At 38.0% G+C, this 20,693-nt stretch overlaps 3 protein-coding genes across 6 annotated transcripts in view; 2 read left to right on the plus strand and 1 right to left on the minus strand.

Moving 5' to 3' along the window:
- The window catches only part of si:ch73-242m19.1 (chromosome unknown C6orf183 homolog), a 20,838-nt gene extending 12,147 nt beyond the window's left edge, over positions 1-8,691 (plus strand). The window contains exons 19-36 of one of the 2 annotated variants that reach the window (XM_022672997.2): positions 314-461; positions 619-717; positions 1,803-1,967; positions 2,138-2,355; positions 3,405-3,543; positions 3,735-3,855; positions 4,787-4,896; positions 5,370-5,519; positions 5,599-5,652; positions 5,903-6,070; positions 6,189-6,341; positions 6,427-6,561; positions 6,658-6,810; positions 6,942-7,151; positions 7,863-7,983; positions 8,079-8,132; positions 8,345-8,451; positions 8,578-8,691. In XM_022672997.2, coding sequence (XP_022528718.2) covers positions 314-461; positions 619-717; positions 1,803-1,967; positions 2,138-2,355; positions 3,405-3,543; positions 3,735-3,855; positions 4,787-4,896; positions 5,370-5,519; positions 5,599-5,652; positions 5,903-6,070; positions 6,189-6,341; positions 6,427-6,561; positions 6,658-6,810; positions 6,942-7,151; positions 7,863-7,983; positions 8,079-8,132; positions 8,345-8,451; positions 8,578-8,691 — 2,419 coding nt within the window. The remainder of the gene's footprint in view (positions 1-313; positions 462-618; positions 718-1,802; positions 1,968-2,137; positions 2,356-3,404; positions 3,544-3,734; positions 3,856-4,786; positions 4,897-5,369; positions 5,520-5,598; positions 5,653-5,902; positions 6,071-6,188; positions 6,342-6,426; positions 6,562-6,657; positions 6,811-6,941; positions 7,152-7,862; positions 7,984-8,078; positions 8,133-8,344; positions 8,452-8,577) is intronic. The other variant, XM_007251982.3, reaches the window with a different exon arrangement.
- On the minus strand, positions 8,261-19,789 carry zbtb24 (zinc finger and BTB domain containing 24). Of its 3 annotated transcripts, none has more exons than XM_049464075.1 (6): positions 19,719-19,789; positions 11,524-12,425; positions 11,268-11,435; positions 10,962-11,129; positions 9,888-9,969; positions 8,261-9,791 (listed from the first exon to the last, which is right to left on the minus strand). In XM_049464075.1, exons 2-6 carry the CDS (start codon positions 12,401-12,403, stop codon positions 8,921-8,923), a joined length of 2,169 nt encoding a protein of 722 aa, XP_049320032.1. In that variant the 5' UTR covers positions 12,404-12,425; positions 19,719-19,789; the 3' UTR covers positions 8,261-8,920. The 3 variants fall into 3 exon arrangements, with proteins under 3 accessions (XP_049320032.1, XP_049320031.1, XP_049320033.1); XM_049464074.1 differs by lacking the exon at positions 19,719-19,789 and adding an exon at positions 14,818-15,004; XM_049464076.1 differs by lacking the exon at positions 19,719-19,789 and having other exon boundaries at positions 11,524-12,195; positions 12,337-12,423.
- LOC103045658 (D-aspartate oxidase-like) lies at positions 18,077-20,177 on the plus strand (the record flags this gene model as incomplete). The annotated part of the gene is given in 4 exon segments (XM_049464079.1): positions 18,077-18,242; positions 18,351-18,459; positions 18,592-18,768; positions 19,673-20,177. Coding segments are annotated over 4 exon segments (957 nt in total), but the record flags the coding sequence as incomplete, so codon positions are not given.
- Positions 20,178-20,693: the final 516 nt, after the last annotated feature.

Raw genomic sequence — 20,693 nt, forward strand, 5'->3', positions numbered from 1 at the left:
CTCTATCTCCAGCCCAAAGCTATTGCTACTCCCAAACATATTTATTTATTGTAAACCATTAAACAATCATAGACATAAGTAACATTTAACACACTAAGCAACATTCAAAAACAATATTGAGATTGTGAATATATGTTAACACTTTAATGTAAAGTTTCCACATGGGGGCATCATGCAGCAGCAAAAATATGACTTGGATGATCAACACTGACCCTTACCCTAACCATCACACTTACAAAACCCTAACTCAGTCAGAAAATTACACCATTACCTCTTTTTTGTTTTCTAACTGCATCTATCTCTATCTCTTCAGAGAGGCTTTTCTTTCCTCTGGAGTCATAAGTGCTTATCAGAGTGTGAGTGACAACATGAGCCATGCCCTTTCTGTCCTGAGTGACAGCCTGAAACCAAGTGACTCTCAGCTTCCTCTGCCTCAACCCCTGGATTCCTGTAGCCCAGAGGTGAGCTGCATATTTACTTTATTTTCAGTTATGAAAGTACTGCACCTACTGTATGTGTTAGTTACACCATCTAAATATGCCTAAATTAGGGTCACCCTCATGGGGAATATAGTGCATAGTGATTGTGCCACATTTAACAGACTGTGTATTTTTTCAGAGTCAAAGAATCTTTCCATGGAGATCATTTCTTGCTTGCCATGGGTTGCACCCTTTGGAACCCATATTGGATATTCTACCTATTGAATTCACTATGCAGGTAGTGTTTCATAGGTTACATGTGTAATACATTGTGTACTTCCCCTGGGCATTTTTCTTTTTATTATACAAAATCTAGTCATTTAATCAAGGTGTTTTTTTTTTTTTTTTTAAGTTGTCTAATGTTCAACAATGCTTGCAAAATGTCTAAAAGACATCACTAACAGGCTGTAACTTTTGTGGACTAAATAGTACTAAAAGTGGGCTTAGAAATTAATTTTGGTCAAAGCCACTGTAAGAGTGAGGTGACGTATGTTATAGTCACATAGCTACACAGTAGTAAATCAAGTTTATCTTAAAAAAAACTGATTTGCTTAATCTAATTACTTAAACTTGATCTGTCAAGACAAGTGATCAGAAGATCAATGTCAGTATGATGCGAGATTGATCAAACCAGCAAAGAGATTAGTGTCAATGTCACCAAGTCATGCAATGCACAAACTAGGCTAAATGGGGAGACAGTTTAAAGTTGTAAAGTCCAAACTGTTAATTATAAGTATAGAGCAGGTTACTTTTGACTCATAAAAACAGTGAAATATAAATATCACTAGGCTTGAAAATATATATATATATACATTTAAGAATTTATTTCTAATTCTACCATCTACCTATTCAAAGACCAATTGTTGCTCTTTCAGACTCTCTTGGCTGCTGATGGCAAGCAGCATGATCCAGGATTTGAACTGCCAATTCTCAGATCATAGTGAACGTGCCTTAATCTACTGAACCACTCTGAAATGAAAAATATAGGTTTAGTAGGATTATTCCAAAACAAAGCAGCCTTGGTGACCTCTAAATTACTTTCTATTAGAACTTAAACAAAAACACAATTATGAATGTGTGTGTATGGTATGCTTGTTTTCTTAAGTTATAAAACAAGTTACCAAATTTTAGAGTTTTCCACCATTATAACTTGAGGAGCAAGCTTTAGAACACCAGTTACCATATAGCTAATCATGACTTATTGTCCACAATGTGAGCTATTATGTTCATTTAATTTTAGTCAAAACATTAATTAAAAAATCTTCAACCTTTTACTGTCTGTGCATATAGAACGAAACCTGATATTACAGTGTTCCTCCACAGCTCTGCCTGTCTGGCCTGAATGACCGCAGCAGGATGGAGGCTAATGGAGCAATGCTGGGCGTTTCTCTGTGTCTTGATGATATGCTGAGAAGTGACAGAGATGCAGCTCCTCTGCAGCTTCAGGGTCAAGCAGACTCTGACATCACTGTGGAGAATGATAATGAAGTATTGTAAAGTAGTTTTATTACTGCAATTAATTGATTGACAATTTATTGCTTGTTTAATGTGAACCTTAACTTTTGTTTTATATTTTAAGTTTGAATTTGAGTGAAAAGGATGAAGGTCTACATTTTCCAAAGCTGAAAAACTAATTGACATTTTACATTCTTTGCCAGCTCTTGCACTCTACAGAGGATGTGGAAAGTGTGAGCAGAAAGCCAAAGGAGATTATGCCTAAAGCCCACAATCCCATTCAGGCCCTCACCCAGCAGAAAGGCTTCTTATTGCTCTGGAAACAACTGGAAGTCTTCAAAGACAGCTGGGCACGACAGCAGCTAGGAGTAGAGCAAATAACTTCTGTAGCACTCTTCAACCAGTTTTCCCTTATTTACAGGTGTTTGGAAATATTAACCTCCTTATCCTTTCACTGTTACACAGAAAACTATGAATCAATTGTTTTGTGGGGGAGAATTTCCCACTTGTATTGATGTGCTTTACTCTTGAGTCACAGACACACAAGCTTACTCCAGAAAGAGCAAGGCCAGTTACAACTACTAGCATGACTAGAATCTAAAGAATGCTGCACTGACTTACATTTCGGGCCTTCTGTGTGCCTGTCCCATGACATTTGGCATGTCAGTGTAGGCTCACATTCAGATATTATTTTGACCAATGTTTAATGGTCCATATTCCACGTTTTGTATTCATAGCTGTTTGGCAGTCTGCTTTAACAAAAAAATATTTATTATATGTTTTTTTTCTCTATCTGTTCTGCATGTACTTTAAGCCTCATATACACCATATGTCAATTGCTGACACATATGTGCAAATGCTTGCACACAGAGCTTGTCTTGTAGAGAAGTACTGGCAATAGGATAGGACCGTCTGGAACAATTAATCATGAATCTATTGGTCCCATGATTTATGCCAGTTGTGGACTAGAGGTGTATAAAGTCCTGAGCTTAAGCTGTGGAACAGTAAATCTGTATTGTCTGATATGATGGTGCTCCATCCAATACTTTGGGATGAGTTGGGGAAGAGGTGGAGTGGTGATCATTAGCAGTTCTCCACAATCTAGTAGAATTTTGCCTGGATAATAGAGACAGTTACCCAAACAAAAGCAGCACAAACACCTTTTTTTAAACACCCCTGGAAAAAAATAGCAAAAGACAGGTGTCCCATAATTGTCTGTATAGTGTTTTATAAAGCTTGGCATTGTGGGGATTAAATACGTTGAAAGAGTATGCTTTATTTCTTATCATACACAAGCAAGGAAATTAGATTTTTTCTTTAAATAATATGTGATCATTAATCATGTTAAAACTGGTGTTAAATTGTATTTGCTTAATTAAAGCTGTCATTTTTACATAATTTCTGTAACTTAGTGTTTTAATTGTTTGGATGATGCATAAGTATATTAATGTATGAGTATATTTTTTTCAGAACTGAGATTTATTATCCCAGTATGCAAGCTCTGGCTCAGCAGATGGAGAAGGAGCAGGAATATGAGACTCTGCTGTTGCACAACCAGTCCTTCCAAGCCCCCCCAGGAGCTACGGAGGTTGACGTCAAGACATGGCAGGTACACACAGGTCTTTGTACAATTTGTATAATATCTGCAACATTATTATTAGTTTGCTTAATCTTTAAGTTTTTTTTTTTTTTGACAGACATGTTCATAAGGTTTTATAGTTTTTGATTATTGTTTATAAACTATAGTTATATGAATTATGGCAAATTTTTCTTTCTTTCCTGTTTCTGTGTTTGGAGCAGCTGCTCAGTCTGTTGGAGAGCACAGAATGTGACATGGTCAGAGCGGTTCAGAGGAGGATTAACAAGGAGTTGACTCTGGTGATGTCAGAGCGAGCTCGGCATGATACGGCCCTCCCCGCAGGTTAGCCACACACTCTTCAACTGCACCCTCTTATGAGAGAGCAGCCCCCCCCCCCACGACAGGAAGCTGGAAAAATGAACCTGAATGTCATAACAAATAGTCAGTTAGATCCTGAGGAACAGTCAGAAATATGGAATTATTTTTTTTAACAAGCAAAACTAACTAATATTGTTAGTTTATCTTTAGCTGAGGCTTGCACATTGCTAGCTTTAATCAACACCATTATGAGGCACACTGGCTGCTGTTTCTAGCACATGCATGGGTTTGTGGGCACAGCATATTGCAAAAAAAAACAAAATAAACAAAATGGACTAAATGCTGAAGTGAAAGTAAACAAATAGGAACACGTTATCAGTATCATTACTGATGTAAGAATACCTTAATATCTCAAGTCTCTTGTAATGTACTTTTATGAACTGGTTTAGCTTATGCTGAAATGATCACACAATGTGTAAGGGAACTTTAGTTTTCCATTAAAAAATTATTTTGAAAGTGATTGACACTGACATGACACTGTCATGTGATAGCATTGTGTAAATTGATCATAAAGTGTTGCCTGAAAACACACCAGCATAAGTTGTGAGGTGATAGCTTGTGAGTGAAATTGCCTTGCCATGACCACATTGGTCAGAGTGAATTACCATAGTTTGAGCAAGTCCTGATAATGGGTGGCAGATGCAGGAGACGTTTCATTCTAAAGTTGTGTGTGAATTTTTAACATATAATGATACAGTGTCACGTGTACTGGGAATACATCATAGAAGGCGTAATTATTAGCGGTGGTGTCTGTGCATTTGCCACAGTGCACTTTGTGTATATTTAGTATTTCACAGATTGGTAAAAATGTTTCACTGATTTAAGATTTACTACAGTGTGAAGTGTCATTTTATTAAATGGTGATAGAACAAAAAAGTTTTGATTTTATTTACAGAGCTGTGGAAAAAAGACTCCATGAAGCACTGCTTTTCTCTTGAGAGGCCACAGATAGTGGAGAACTTTGTGCAGCAGTTGATGGATGGAGGAAAAGAAAGAGAAGGCGAGGTAGAGGAAAATCTGCATTCTGTTTCATCTTTACTGATATGGCCTATCTAATTAGTGATGTCCAGTGATATATTAATAATAATAGTAATAATAACAATGGTAGCAGCAGATTATTTGATTTAATCAATGCTGCAAACTAATATTCCATGATGAACCTATTGAACTCCAAACGGGCAACGTTTAAGTGACTACAGGCACCTGGGCAAAAATATCTGCATTGTATTATTTTTGTTTAAATTACATTTAAACCTTAATTTTAATATTTTGTTGTAATATTAGTTATTAATTTATGGGCAGATAAGGTACTTAAATTCATTTAATAGCGAATATCAACATATGCCTATAGTTCTCACATCTTACACTTGTAGACAGAACACTATAAACTGTGAAATAGCAAAATGCTAACGCCTTTATTAAAATTAAACAACAGCACTCTTTTACAAAACACTGAGCACTGATGATGTTTGTTGCAGGTGGTGTTCTCCATGGCCCATCTGCAGAAGTGCGTGTCTGAGCTAGGTTCTGCTGTGATGTCCCGTGAGTGTAGCAGCTTTCTGCTTTACTCTCAGTTCTATGAGCAGCTCCTTCAACAGCAGGGTCAGCTGCTCTATCAGAGAGAGCAGGTAACTTACCATTTACCTCATCTTTCATTCAGTGTTTCATCAGCAAGCGTTTATCACTAATTATAGTGTAATCCTCCAGGATGTGAAAGATCTTGAAGCTGCACATCTACAAGCAAATGATCCCTACTGTAAGGTATGCTTTTCAGAGCAACATGTGTTTAATGAAAGATAGATTGTGCGACTTTGTGATATCGAAAGTATAACTGTGATAGTGTTACAGTACCTTGCATAATGTTGCTGAATCTGTAGTGTGACAGGATTAAGCATTGATTACATTTTCAATAAATAATAATTTTTTGTTGCTTAAAGTTACTGAGAGTAACTTTGTGTTCTACAGTAGCAGCGAGTAGATCAGAAAGATGACTGATCAGCTGTCATTGCAGGCAGCAGAGCTGTGCCGTAGCGTGATGGCTGAGGTCATAACCCTGCGTGCCCGTGTTACTCAGCTGGAGGAGGAGCAAAAATGTGTCCGGCAGCAGATCAACCTTGAATACAGGAAGCGATATGACTCACTGCTTCATCAGCTCTTCTCAACCTGCATTCAGCAGAAGGTGTGAATATTTACATTGTAAAATTACCAAAAAAAAACCATTTAAATTTTTAATTCACATTCATAATTCACGTCCAGGCGTCTTAGCTGTCCAATTCTCAAGTCTCTCTTGTATACAGGCCAGGCTTGACAAATATCATGTCAGAATGGATCATGATGTGAAGCAGCTGGTCAGCACAGTTAGACGTGAAGGAGTGGACAAGATCATTAAGCTGAGAAACAAGCTTTCCATCACTAAAGACGGCGACAGTGTGAATAGCAAACTTTCTGAGGTTAGGCACAAGTCAGTCTCATAAGTTAAATATGTTCACACAACAGGTAAAAGTGGTAATGTTTTATTGTTTTCCTTTTTAACAGAAAGAGATTTTAGAGGATCTCTATTTAGAAAATAGTCAACTATCTGGACTGCTCTATAAATTAAGGGTCTTCCACCGCTGGAGGCAGGTGGTAGGACAGGCCAAGCTACAAAGAGAGCTACTTCAATGCCAACAGGTATGCAAAACTGAGCTTAATGTACCTTTACAATGCTTACCCCTAGGTCTTTACCCATTGTACCTTTTTTTCCCCGCTATCTTCATGTGTTTTTAGAGTGAGATATCTTGTAAACTGGAAGCTTTGGCAGTGAAGATGACCTCACAGGAAGGAGAGATGATCATAAAGCAGGAGCTTGAAGCAGTAAAGGCAGCTATGATGCAGTGCAAAACTGAGTATGAACACACAAAGCAACAAATTGTAAAGCAGGTAGTACAGCTCCACTCTTATCAAACTAGCTTATAAAAATAGATACTGTGTGTGTATATTTATTTATTTCTTGTAAAGCAAGTATGTCTACATTACTGATAAAGTCAGTCACAGTTGTTTTATGACTTTAGACCCAGCAACTACAGGACGTGAAGCACCGCTCAGTGCAGGAGGTGCGGAGTCAACAGGAGCTGGAGAGTTTTCGCATGCAGAGTGTAGAGCAACTGCAGGAGGACATGGAGCAGAGAGACACTCAGATCAGAGCTCTCAGTGCACAGCTGGAGAAGACCAGCAGAGAGAGTGAGCTCCAGCAACATCACAGTCACAAACAGATTAAAAAGGTAATTCAGAGTTTTCTCTATAAAGTCTATGAAATGTCATGAAATAAATGTAATTTAGCATGCCTACAATTTCAGAATTTCATGAAGGGTCATAAAAGGGCTTAAAGGGCTTGTAATTGGAAAAAATTACAGTTAGCGGTGTTAAAAACATGTGATTCCCCCTAACCCAGTCTTCCTATCTAGTTAAAGAAGAAATCCAGTGTGAAATGGACTTGTGATGAAATAATACATAAGTACAAACATTTGTCGAATAGCTTCTCATTTTGCCCCCAGAATTTCGAAATACAATTCTACCGATGAAGTTTGGAGCTACTTTGAGCTTGTTAATGGTGTTCCATTGGCGACACAATGCCCCTATCGGTAGCATTGTAAGTCTATTGAAAGCATCAGCTAAAATTGTTGTATTACGAAATGGTGGGGGTAACCATCTTTATCATGTTTCACTACATGAGTCCATTTCATACCGGAGTTCTCCTTTAAGAGAGGTGAGAAAAAAAAAAAATTTAATTACCTTATGTTTAAAACTAATAAATATATATATAGACTTCTGCTAGTGAGATGTTTTTGTGTGTGACTAGTGAAGTCTATGTGGGAATTCGAATTGGCCCATTTCCAGCCTGATCTGGTAAAGACACTTTTGACCCAATGAGTTTTAAACCAGATTGTTTTATGTATGTATCATGTTACATTACTGTAGTACTTATTTTGTAGGTGCAGAACCAGCTTAACCATGAGCGCAGTCTTAAACTGGAGGCATTTCAGAGAGTGGATAAACTACAGCACCAGATCCACAGCATGGAGACAGCACTGTCTAAGCATGTTTCTAACTCAGGTGCTCACATGATCATTTATTACCACCATTCAGGGTAATTTATCTTGTGTTCGAGACTATGCACTGAAATATAGTGCTCTTTTTACCCCCCACAGGATGTAAGACTGCCTCCTCGAGCAGAGCCAGTGACAGAAAAAAATCTGCAGTTGGTGAGATTAATTTTGCATTTGACTATATGCAATTTTATCACATGAAAATACAAAACTTGTAGTGGCTTCACAGTCAGCAGATAAAAAGACACTGATACTAAGACAGAGCTAAATGTAAAGAGTCACAGTGATGTAAAATTATTTTTATATTGCATTTATAATAAAATACAGAAAATTGTCGGTTTTTTGTTTTCTTTCTCCTCATTTAAAAGTTAATGGCTTTACAGACAGCACATCTGAAGACACTGACACTGAGACTGCACTTAGACCAAAGACAGCTTCAAGAGACTCTGGAACACTGCTTGAGAGACCAAAAACAGTAAGCACATTTTACTGAGTTTACAAAACAAAGCTTAACTTGCATGAACATATTTGTAAAACCATAAACAGTCTAGAGATTAGTTCACTTTAGCTGATTTTAAAACTATTTTGCCCTCATTCACAGGCCCCACGACGCCTTCGTACAGAGATTGCAGAAATGTTACCGAGCCTACCAGACAGAACAGCATCACCTAATCCTTATAGAACACACCAACACCTAAGACTGGGTCACAAATAAGCACGGTGTCACTGTGTTTAAATTTCACCAAATATTTTGATTGCATTTCCACACCAGAATATAAAACTTATCAATTTAAATGTTATGCAGATAATGCATTTGCCTAATGTATGTACTGTGTTTGACAATCAATCATTTCTCATCATTTGTTTTGTTATTCTTTTTTTTTGTGATGTAATATGTTATATAATATCACTACAGCTTCTACATGTCTAATGAAAGAAAACAGTCAGTTCTGTGGAGCCAGGCTAGTGGTATAGAGGTATGAGACAGTTCCTGCCTGAATCTGAAATGTCTGTCCCTGAATCTGACCACTGGGGATCTGCTCACTGGTCTGGCTGATGGAGATTGGCTGGCTGGTTTGGCTGCTGATGTGGATGGCTCCAGTGTGGCCTTGGCCATGATGCGCTCTATTGAGATCCCCCTCCGCAGCAGTGGGCTCCTGTGTCACTGAAAGCTGTGGTATGCCCTGCTGGATCACCTGCAGCTGCTGTGGAGCTGTATGCTGAACCTGTAGATGTTCCATAGCCTCTTTGGTCAGTGTGATGACGTGCATTTGCTCCGACTGCTCGCTACTCACCTGGCCTTCTACCACGCTGATTGTCTGGATCTGGCTGTTGGGGTCCAGTCCGTCCTGAGTAACCAGTGCCAGGTTCTGGACATGCTCTGAAGGCTGGGTGAGTAGAGTGAGGCTGGAGTGGGCTTGTCCGGTTGCAGTCAGCTCCTCAGGGGTACCTTCAGCTGTGATGATACTGATGGCCGGCTTCTGGCCCTGGACCAGGTTAATGTCCTCCACTTCACTGGTGACCACAAGCTGGATCTCCTGATCTGGATGGTACTGCTGCAGCTGGAGGATGCTGTGCATCTCTTGAGTCTCTGCTGGGGTCTCCACCACGGTTGTTTCGGTATTCTCTGTACCCGGACGCTCCTTGCTGTGAGTTTTTACATGCACTTTCAGGTTGTCCAGCCGGGCAAATGGCAGACTGCAAACAGAGCAGGTGAAGGGCTTTTTCCCTGTGTGAGAAGCTACATGACGTCTTCTAGCACTCGGATCAGAAAAGGACTTGTTGCAGATGTTGCATGTGTATGGCTTTTCTCCCCTAAACAGAGCAAGATCAAAGACAAGATAAATGTCAAGAGCACATCACACACCAATGTTAATAATATATATGATGTGTCATGTAGGTGCAGTGTACCTGTGGATTCTGATGTGTGTCTGCAGTGTGCTCTTTACTGTAAAACACTTTCCACAAATCTCACATGTGAAGGGCTTCTCACCTGCAACAGCAATTACACTGGTGTCAGTTTTTCCTGTATGTAACTGACAATATTAAAAATCAACAAAGATATATGGTATCTAAAGTTTGATGATGTTTGCACAAGATACAAGGCTAATAACGCCAACATGTAAGAAAGCTACACACCTATATAATTAAATGAGCTTTACTTATGTACCTTTCCAATCGCTCTTTCTCCCTTTCTCTTGCACTTATTCAAAACAAAATCTGAGCTAACCCGTTACAGGTTCATACACGATTTTGTACCATAACAAACCGTCTGTTTAAGGAATATTATGTAAGCAACTGTATATTTAAATAACCGTTATGCAGGGCTTAAAGTGTTATGTTTTTGCAACAGCGGTCCAACAACAAGGAATTACACCCTATATCTGTAGAGGAAGCCAAGCAGCAAATAAACACAATATCTTGCATTATTTTAAAATAGATAATATAATTCCAAGCTGAAACTTTTCAGTGTCCAAAACTGTGCTTTATTTACTTTATAGTGCACTGTCATTTCGTAGCAGAGTCCTAAAAACATAATGACAGATTTTTTTGTGCAAACTTAAACTTAATTTTGTACAAACAAAATACAATATTCAACATGAGAGAAAGTATGATGCAATTCACTACCTGGTTCTTATAATAGTGCTCTATATAGTGATCTGGTTTTTCACAAGTATGGAATACTGACTAGGGCACATTTTTGGACACATTTACTGACTGAATGGACATGAGATGCATGCTTAAAGCATTAAAGAACTATATTTGCCATTCAGTGAAAAATCTATTCAAATTGCTGTGCAGTCCAGGACAAGTTTTAATATCCCTATTCAAAGAATGTTCCTACCACATTAAACACATTTTAAAGAGTTTTGTCACACTGTAATGTAAACAGTGAAAGCATTCCTCTTAAAACCTGTGTTGTTACTGTTGTATGTTATACACCTGTGTGTGTTCTAAGGCATATGGAGATGATTAATTCCTTACCTGTGTGTGTCCTTAGATGCTTTTTCAGTTGTGCTGCATCCAGAAATTTGTGATGACAGTATGAACATTCAGGCAGTGCTTTGCCTGTATGAATACGGTAATGGCTTTTTAATTGCCTCTTTTGACTGTAGGTTTTCCCACATTGGTCACAACTGAAGGATTTCTGTTCTGGAAAAAGAGAAGACCAACAGTTATATTTCGATATACACAACAATTGCACAAATATGCAATAAACAACTGTACATAAGACAGACCTGTGATTATTAAAGTCTCAATTTCAATGCCAAAATACACAATTGTTTTTACCTGTATGAAGATTCATATGCTCCTGCAGCGAGTGCTTGGTGGAAAGAGCTTTGGAGCAAATGCTGCACACAAACGGCTTCTCGCCAGTGTGCATGCGCTGATGAACCAACAGTGTGTGTTTCTGTGTAAAGCAGTTCCCACAAACATGGCACTTAAAAGGTTTTTCACCTGCAAAAAAACATGCTTAGTGAAACCTGTGCTGAAATGTAATGAATATTATTGTACATAACTAAACACACCACATTGGGAGAATTACCTGTGTGGGTTCGTTGATGTATTTTTAAAAACAGATGGTTTTTAAAAACTTTGCTGCAGTCATCACAGCGTGGCTCTGTGGCTGGATATTTCCGTTTTCGTCCTCGTTTTCCTTGCAATGTTCCTTCACTAATCTCGCTTCCCACCTTGTAGCTTTTAAGTTTTGCAGGCTGCCTAATTTTACGTTTGCTGTGTCGTGCTTTGTCCTCATTTGGGTCATAATCAGCATTATCCGAGTCCCTTTGAATGGGTTCTTCAGCTTCTACAGAAGCTTTCACAGAAGAATCCACAGTTGTTTGTTTGCTGCTTCTATTCTGTGGTTCAGCTGGAGACCCATCCTGCTTTTTGTCCAGAACCTCTATGGCTGATGATGGCGTGTTAGTGTTCTTCCTAGGCCGTCCTCTTTTCCGCTTCGGTTGGATCCCAGCTGTGCTTGTGTCGCCACCTACACTCTCTGAAGAATCATCCAGCACTGTGGCTGAGCTGCTCAAGTGAAGTTCTGCATGGGCTTTAACTAAATCACTGATGTCCAGTAAACGGGCTACATCAAGCAGCTGCTCAGTGTTGTTCTCCTCCACCAACACAGTTGCACTATAAATAAACTCCAGCACAGATGCAAAGGTCTTTGCAGACATGCCATCTAACCTATAGATGGACTGACTAAGTTGGTCTTCTGCAGTGAACATTAAGGAGAAATATTCACTACTTGCAGCCAATAGAACCTTGTGTGCCTTGAAGTGCACGTCCTCCACAATGAGAGTTATGTCACAAAGAATTTCCCTCTTTCTAAAGGTGTCAAATTTATTAAGGATACAGTCTTTGTGGGGTTTTGAATTGATAGCCAAGACATTAGATTGAGGAGTTACAGGTTTTTCAGACATGCTGGTCCGGATGATGAGTGACCTAAATGTTTAAAACAGAAATAAACAGAAAAAAAGAAGTTAGAGCAACATGCCATATAATTCATATGATTTTCACACTCTCTAAGATAACCTGCATGGCAGCAATTGGCCTCCATAGAACAAAAGAGACACTGTACCCACTTCACTGAAGGGCTCAAGCATTTAGGTATGTACACATTCTAGAGAAGAGAGTGAAGAATCTCACCTGACTTTTTTTTTTTAAACAGTGCTGTCAGTTATTCCTACATGTAACTGACAATATTACAATCTAAAAGGTTATCTCTTTCAGTTTAGAACTCTGTGTTAAGGAATTGATTTATTTTCAATATTTTACTCATTTTAGTTGTCTGTTCTTTTCTTTTATCTACAGCTTGACAAAATGAAACTTTCAACAAAGATATAATATTTTCGATATAAAAATAAAAGCATTGTTTGACATTCATTACACTTTAATTTATATGAATTAGCAACAAGCTATTGTATGTCTGTTCCTTACTTCGTTCTCCAGTCTTTATTGGCTAAAACATTTAATGCCCTATTTCACTGATCCAGCACTCTACAGCTCTCTAGACCTCTCACAGTTATCTGAAATGTGGGTTCCTTATACTTTCATAATAAACTTTTGCTAAAACAGCAGGGTTACTGAATGAAAGTTCCCAAACAATTTCCATTTCTGTTTACAGATGCCTTTTGTATATTTGTGATGATTATACCCTGCAGAAATATACAGCAATATATACAGTCTATATATTATCCAATTCCTTAAAACAAAGTAATCTATATATTGTAAAACAAATGACAGTGTATTTTCTGGCTGAAACATTTAAATACCGAATACCAAAAATGATTTTAGCAAGTGTCCATACATTTAGCCATATTTTTTCACCACTGAATAGATTAGGCAGCCTAATTTTTGGGTAACTGTGGGTGACTAAAGTGGGCTCTGTGGCAGATTTCAGTATAAACATGGTTAATGATATGATCTAATCCAGGGCTGGGTTGCACCAATTTTGCTCACGTTAGTTCTTCAGTTTGTGTTTAAAAGCTTTAATATGTCCTTAGATAACACTAGTTAGTTTCAAACTATCCTTTGTATTTCACATAAAATAAACGTTTAAAAACGATCATATTGTATTTGTTGATGGTTTACAGCCAATGATAACCCAAAAATGCTGTGCGGAGCTTTAATTTTAACAATGCAGAGCTTTAATTTTAGCTTAACAGAGCTTTTAAATTTTAGCCATGCAGAGCTTTAGGTTTACCCGTGCGGAGCATTAATGTTAGCTTCACTGAGCTTTTAATTTTAGCTGTGCATAGCTTTCATTTTAGCTTTACGGAATTTTAAATTTTAGCTGTGCAGAGCTTTCATTTTATTATTATAATTATTTTTATTATATAATTATATATGATATGATATGAAATATACTTATTGTATTTAATTTCCATTTACGCTTTATTTATTGACAGTTCAGGCTGTTTCATGCACAAAAAAAATATATCAAATCAAAAAAAGGGTAGGTCAGCGCATGCGCAGTGCCTTTAGGAAACACGTATCGACGTAGTATAAAAACACCGGTCCCTGCTCCACATTGTGGCAGAATAAAGAGACCGTGGGCATGTGATTTAATCAGGAAACACTAACGCTACTAAATAAACAACGGCCATATTAGTCACAGTACTACATCCTGCCGGAACAGAGCTGTGGTGGAATGTGTAGGAGTCTGAATTAATGGTAGAGAACAGCTCTGTGTTTCCGTAGCTTTACTGCACACAGCAGCAGAACTGAGCTCAGACTGGAGACCAGGTGTTATGTCGAGTTATGCTACCCGTCGATACGTGGTTCCTAAAGGCACTGCGCATGCGCTGACCTACATTTTTAAATTTATTTATCGTATGTTTTAATAATAATTCTGTTTTTCTAGGGGTTTTGTGCATTAAAAAAGACTCGCTATCATTACACTTGTTATTAATAATAATAATATTACATATAATTTAAATACAAAAGCAGATTATAATAACCTCATTACCATTTACACTGAAACAATGATTTAGGCTATCTAAAATAGTACACAATATTTTCTATTGGGTAACTGCTATAATACTGTGCCTTTTGTATTATTACTTTTATATGTACACTTGGGTAGCACGGTTTGACAAGGTCGTACAAATCGACAGAACACCGGCGTGTTTACCCTGCAGCGCACGACACGCTGGATTTAAAACCAGCGCCATTAGGCGAAGAAAAAACTCCTGCTTTGTCTTTACGGGTTTTAGATTTACACAGAAAGCGTTATTATAAATACAGCTGCTCTCGCGCATTTTTTGTACACTTATAAGAGCCTGCGCAGAAAGCGAAAGTGAAAATCTAAAATATAAAGCTTTCAGGACCTTACCTTGCAGATCTGCAGCGACACATCAAATATCGCGAGAGGTGCAGAAATGGGCGTTACTGATTGGTCTTTGACCATGTGTGGTCTGTGTTACACCACCAGAGGGCGCTCTGCCGAGGGAGTCCAAAATGAATGAGTTCATATAGAACATTTGAGCAAAGTAAGAGTTTATAGATGTTTAAGAATTTTTGTGCTGAAAAAAATTATAAAATGTTTAAACTTTTAAAGCTATATATATATATATATATATATATATATATATATATATATATATATATATATATATATATATATATATATATATATATATATATATATACACGATGTGGTGCAACCTGTTTTGATTTTTAATGTATAATGATTTTAATTAACACTTACAGTACACCTATCCTAAGTTTCAACTTAAGCACAGCTGGTGCAACCTGCCCCTGGCTTAACAACCAGTCAGCCCTCAGTAGCAGTAATGTTTGTTGTGTAAAAACATAAATAAACAGGTAGGTTTTCTTTGTTTGTTTTTTAAACAAAATACTTTATTTTACTTTCTCAAATTAAAGTAATGTCCTGTCCTGGACAAGTGAACACAGACATGTCTAAATTAGTTTAATTTACTTTTAGCCGATTAGCTCTACTCATCCCCATTCATTAAGGACTTACTCCTGGGCTCACTTTAGTGGTTAACAGTAATTTTCTGATATAACAGGGAAACAGGCTCTCCATAAACTGACTCTGCTTCTACCCACTTCAGAATGTGTTTTAGGTTGTAGCTAACAAACTTCCCAAAAAAGAGTAATTACATTTACTAACCATCAGCTGTGTTGCGTAGATGAAAATCACAAATCATTACATTACATTACATTACATTACATTTGGCAGACGCTTTTGTCCAAAGCGACTTACAATAGTCAAGTACAATGTAAAATAAGTTTAAAGGTAAAAACAACTTTGGATAGGGATAAAAGGAGGTCAAAGGGGAATAATAGGATAGAGGAGTGAAGGAGGTGCAGAAGGAAATGAGGTTAGAAGTAGTTAGTGTGTTAGAGGTGTTAAGAGAGTAAGTGCTCTTTAAAGAGCTCTGTCTTCAGGAGTTTATTAAAGATAGCGAGAGATTCTCCTGATCTGGTAGTGGAAGGTAGTTTGTTCCACCATTGGGGAACTCTGTATGAGAACAGTCTGGATTGCTTTGTGTGAATGTTTGGTAAAGCGAGGCGACGTTCATTGGAGGAGCGCAGCGGCCGGGAGGTAGCGTAAGCCTTCAGGAGCGAGTGCAGGTAGGAAGGAGCCTGTTCTGTCATCACCTTGTAGGCGATTGTAAGAGCTTTGAATTTGATGCGAGCATCAACTGGTAGCCAATGGAGCTCAATGAGCAGCGGGGCGACATGTGCCCGTTTTGGCTGGTTGAAGACCAGACGTGCTGCTGCGTTCTGGATCATCTGGAGTGGTTTTACTACACAGGCCGGGAGGCCAGTTAGTACGGCATTGCAGTAGTCGAGGCGTGAGATGATGACCGCTTGCACCAGGAGTTGGGTGGCCTGTTGCGTCAAGAACGGTCTAATTTTTTGGATGTTATAGAGCGCAAAGCGGCAGGACCGAGCAACTGAGGCCACATGGTGCGTGAAGGAGAGTTGGTCATCAACCATAACACCCAGGTTCATAGCAACGATATGTGTTCATATGTGTTCACACACAAAACTAATTACAACTCAATACAGAACCAATTCCCAGCCAGTGTTTAAAATTGTATTTGGGTCCTGAAACAGGAGGTAAATCTTTCTTTGAAACAAAACCAAAACAAAAAAATGCTAATTTATATATATATATATATATATATATATATATATATATATATATATATATATATATATATATATATATATATATATATATATATATATAACTGATCTTATCTGCTGAGTAGTCAAAGTTCAACAAAGTGTATTCACAGGGCCTCAGTAGCAGTTAAACAATCTAAAGCCATGCAGTAAATAGCAGTGATTTATCTTTGTCCTCGGCACCCTATAAGGGTTAATAAAGCAGGAAACTGTGGTCCAAGACCCTTCATTTACTGTCCATAGTCCATTCATTGCCAAGGGAAGAGTGTAGTAGATAAAAAGTCCTACAAATAGAAAAAAAACCAATTAATATCAAACTAAAACCACTTCAGAAAAACACAGTTCATCTGTTTAACACATTCATTCTATTCTACTCACATTGGGCTTAAAGTGTTATAAGCTTTTTAAAAGTTATCTGGGATAAACCAGCTCTGCTACAGCCCTCTCAGTTTGGGGGAGGATTTATACTTATTGACATACTACCTTTAAGTCACCTAGCTAACAAAAAACATGGGGAATATTGAGGTAGGAAAACATTATTGAGTTATTTCTATATATTGTGTGACATGCCAAATTATCTTTTCTATAATTATTGGATCAGATTAGAATATAATTTAGAGTAAATCAGCATGTGACGCTGCCTCGCAGAAACCCAAGTTCGGGAACAAAAAGTCACGTGTAGGTATTGACCAAGGGAAAAATGCAGGAATTACAAAAGGGTGAATTTTTTTTTTATAGTGCGCGCAGAAAAAATACAAACAAAAACTGTGCAAAACAGAAAATAAACGCAGTTAAAATTCCTGACAAGTTTCAGTGCAGCTAAAAAGAACCATGGCCACAAGGCCATAAGTTACCCTCACAGTTCCAGCTCGACCCGCGCCCCCTCTCAGCATCAGTCCAGTCATATTTGAGCCAGTCTCCTAATCAAAGTTTACGTGTACGTTTTACTGGAAAGGATTACAGGTAGGTATCTATACTGGTGATAAAGACAACTGTTGTCATCATCACATGGCAGTATGGTTTCTGAATTGTAACTCAATTAATATACTGTCTTTAAATGCTAAATGATTTTGGAGCCGTTATAGTTTCCCCTGGTCCTGTTGTGGGTAGTAACAATTATTTATCTTTGGTTACATTGCTGGTATTATTATTTGTATTATTGTTATGTATTATTGTTTTGTTCTCCCATTCATACATTTACCTATTATTTCCTACCATAAATGCTCTCCAGCATATGTTCAGTTTGTTATACAAGACTTTACATATCTCCAGCAAAGAAAAAATGTAATTTGTGCTTTTTGGTCAGTCATAAACAGGCTTCTGTCAATTAAACATTAACTTATACACCCAGGAAAATGGGTATTTATTAATGTATATATAAATGTATTTATTAGTTTTATAATCCATTATCTAAGTAAAGTTTAAGGATATGAGTTGTGAAAGTGGCGGTTGTTGGAGCAGGAGTGATCGGTCTGTCTACAGCAGTGTGTATAGCTGAGGGTCTCCCGTTCTCCTCAGTGACCATACTGTCTGAGAAGTTCTCCCCAGACACCACTGGAGATGGAGCTGCTGGGATCCTTATACCTGAAGTGTTTCAATGTAGAGGAACTGACTAATTGGTGTATTTGCACAAAAAATGTTACTATTGACTTGTTCTGGCATTGATTTTTACACAACCTAATTTCTCTTAAACTGTCTGACTGACAGATATCCCACTGCAGCGGCAGCAGCGATGGTTCAGAGACACGTTTGATCATCTGCGGGGAATTATTGAAACACCTGAAGCTCCAGAAGCAGGGGTGTTCTTCAGCTCAGGGTAATGTATTCATTTATTGTTTATTATGAGTTTATAATAGTAATAAAAATACTTGTCATATAAACTGCAAACACATCTAGATTGGACACTGCATGTGATATAAATAATGTTCATCTGTGTTTTTATTCCAAGATGCCTTTTGTACAAGGAAGTCCCTAGTGATCCAAATCCCTACTGGGCCAACCATGTGTTTGGATACCGCGCCATGTCAGATAGAGAGATGAGGAGATTCCCCAATCATAAATTTGGTCAAGCTTTCACTTCAATAAAATGTGAATGTCTGAGATACCTGCCATAGCTTGAGAAAAGGTAACAGATTTCTCCTTGCGAAGTCATAATTTAAAGAAAAATAAAGCATTTTTAAATCTTACCGTTCATTGACTGGAAAAGCATTTTTGATTTTTTTTTAGCAAGTGTATCATCAGTTCATCTATTTTATTACAAAGCAAATTACATTACTGTCAAGTTACAGCACCAGGGCTCAGCCCTGACTAAAAAAGAAAAAAAAATAGTTTGTATTGTTCAGCTCAATAATGTACAAAAACCTTTATTTTTCGAGTTCTGCGCCCACGCACATCTCCCCATGTCTTACGATTTGGCAGAATATTGTTTTTAAAACTGATCTCTCTGGGAAAATAAACAGCGTTGCAATATTAGAACAGGAATAACTAACTGTTGTAATTAGACACTGGAGTTGGAAAGACAGTTTAAAGGGTTGTCCTATCATTATTGGGGTGTTTTTTTACATCTGAAAGTCTGGACTAGAGTCCTTACCAACGTTTGTGTGTTTGTTACACTGTATACATTTGGTCCAGTTATTTTTGGATTTACACTGCAGTTAGTGGGTGGCTTAAAGAATTTTCTTTCATTCCGTCATTATTACATATTTGGGCATAGTCTCCCCATATTTTACATTGACTGGGTTGTAGAATGCTGCCAGTTTGGCTTTTCCAGCTGTTGTGCCAGTTTTACTTCTCTGCCAAAATCTGACTAGGCTTTTCTACAGTCACTGTTTAACAGATAGACCTTGACTTTTTTGTGCCACCATCATTCTTTTATTCTGTTTGTATTGGCACCAAACTATGCTGGTTATCGGCCCTCTAGGATCAGAAACGAAGAACATTCCTGAAGACCAGATTTGTCCTAAAGAGATACACCACTGTAAGTCACACCTACTAACAAAGAGTCTGATCACCTTTGTCCTCTTCAACAGGTTCAGAAAAGCTGGTGGTCAAATTAAACGAGAGAAAGTGACTGACCTTCAGCAGCTTGTCAACAGCTACGACGTCATTGTGAACTGCTCAGGCCTTGGGTCCCGTCTCCTGGTGGGGGATGAGGGGGTTTATCCAGTGAGGGGACAGATTCTCAAAGTTCATGCTCCTTGGGTGAAGAATTTCATAGGAGGTGGAGATGGAGGTGGAAGGGCCTACATCTACCCTGGAATTGACTACATCACTGTGGGCGGCACTAGACAGGTGGATGACTGGAGGCTGGAAGTGGATATGAAAGACACAGAGGGCATCATGGAACGCTGCTGTCAGTTAGAGCCATCCCTGAGAAAAGCTCAGGTGTTGGAAGAGTGGGTGGGACTGAGGCCTGGCAGGAGGAACCCGCGTGTGGAGAGTGAGTGGCTGCAGGCAGGACAGCGACGGGTGATACTGGTGCATAACCATGGCCATGATGGCTGCGGTGGGGCTGGTGAGGAACAGTCTTCTTGAGCAACCTACAAATGCAAAACTTTAAATTAATTTTAGCAGAGCAGTTCTGTTCCATAGTCTGTAATTTCCTACCCAGTTATTCATTTTCAACACCTGCCACTTTAATTTGAGAGGTGAAGAACCATTATTTTGGAGCCTTATCAAATAAGGTTTTGCCTTGTAATCACTTTTTTGATTCAAATCATACTGACTCACTAATACTATTAATATAATAATAACATGTTCTTATATCAATATAGAGAAAATATGGTTACTATTGTCATAACTTGTATGTTAAAGTAATTTCTGTACACGTTTATATCGCAATAAATAAATAATTATACATTATATTAAAATGCAGACAATGGACTTTTTATTGCTAATAAACACAATAGTGTGGCTATGTCCAAAACACAAATAAAACTATAGAACAAATACCACATTGATGAATAAATGAAGTGCAAATGGTGGTGTACTGTTTTCAACACTATTTAATATGGTAATATTTGATTTTGCACTCTGTGGCACTAGAAGGCT

Source organism: Astyanax mexicanus, chromosome 14 (genome assembly GCF_023375975.1).
Source record: "Astyanax mexicanus isolate ESR-SI-001 chromosome 14, AstMex3_surface, whole genome shotgun sequence".
NCBI lineage: Eukaryota > Metazoa > Chordata > Actinopteri > Characiformes > Acestrorhamphidae > Astyanax > Astyanax mexicanus.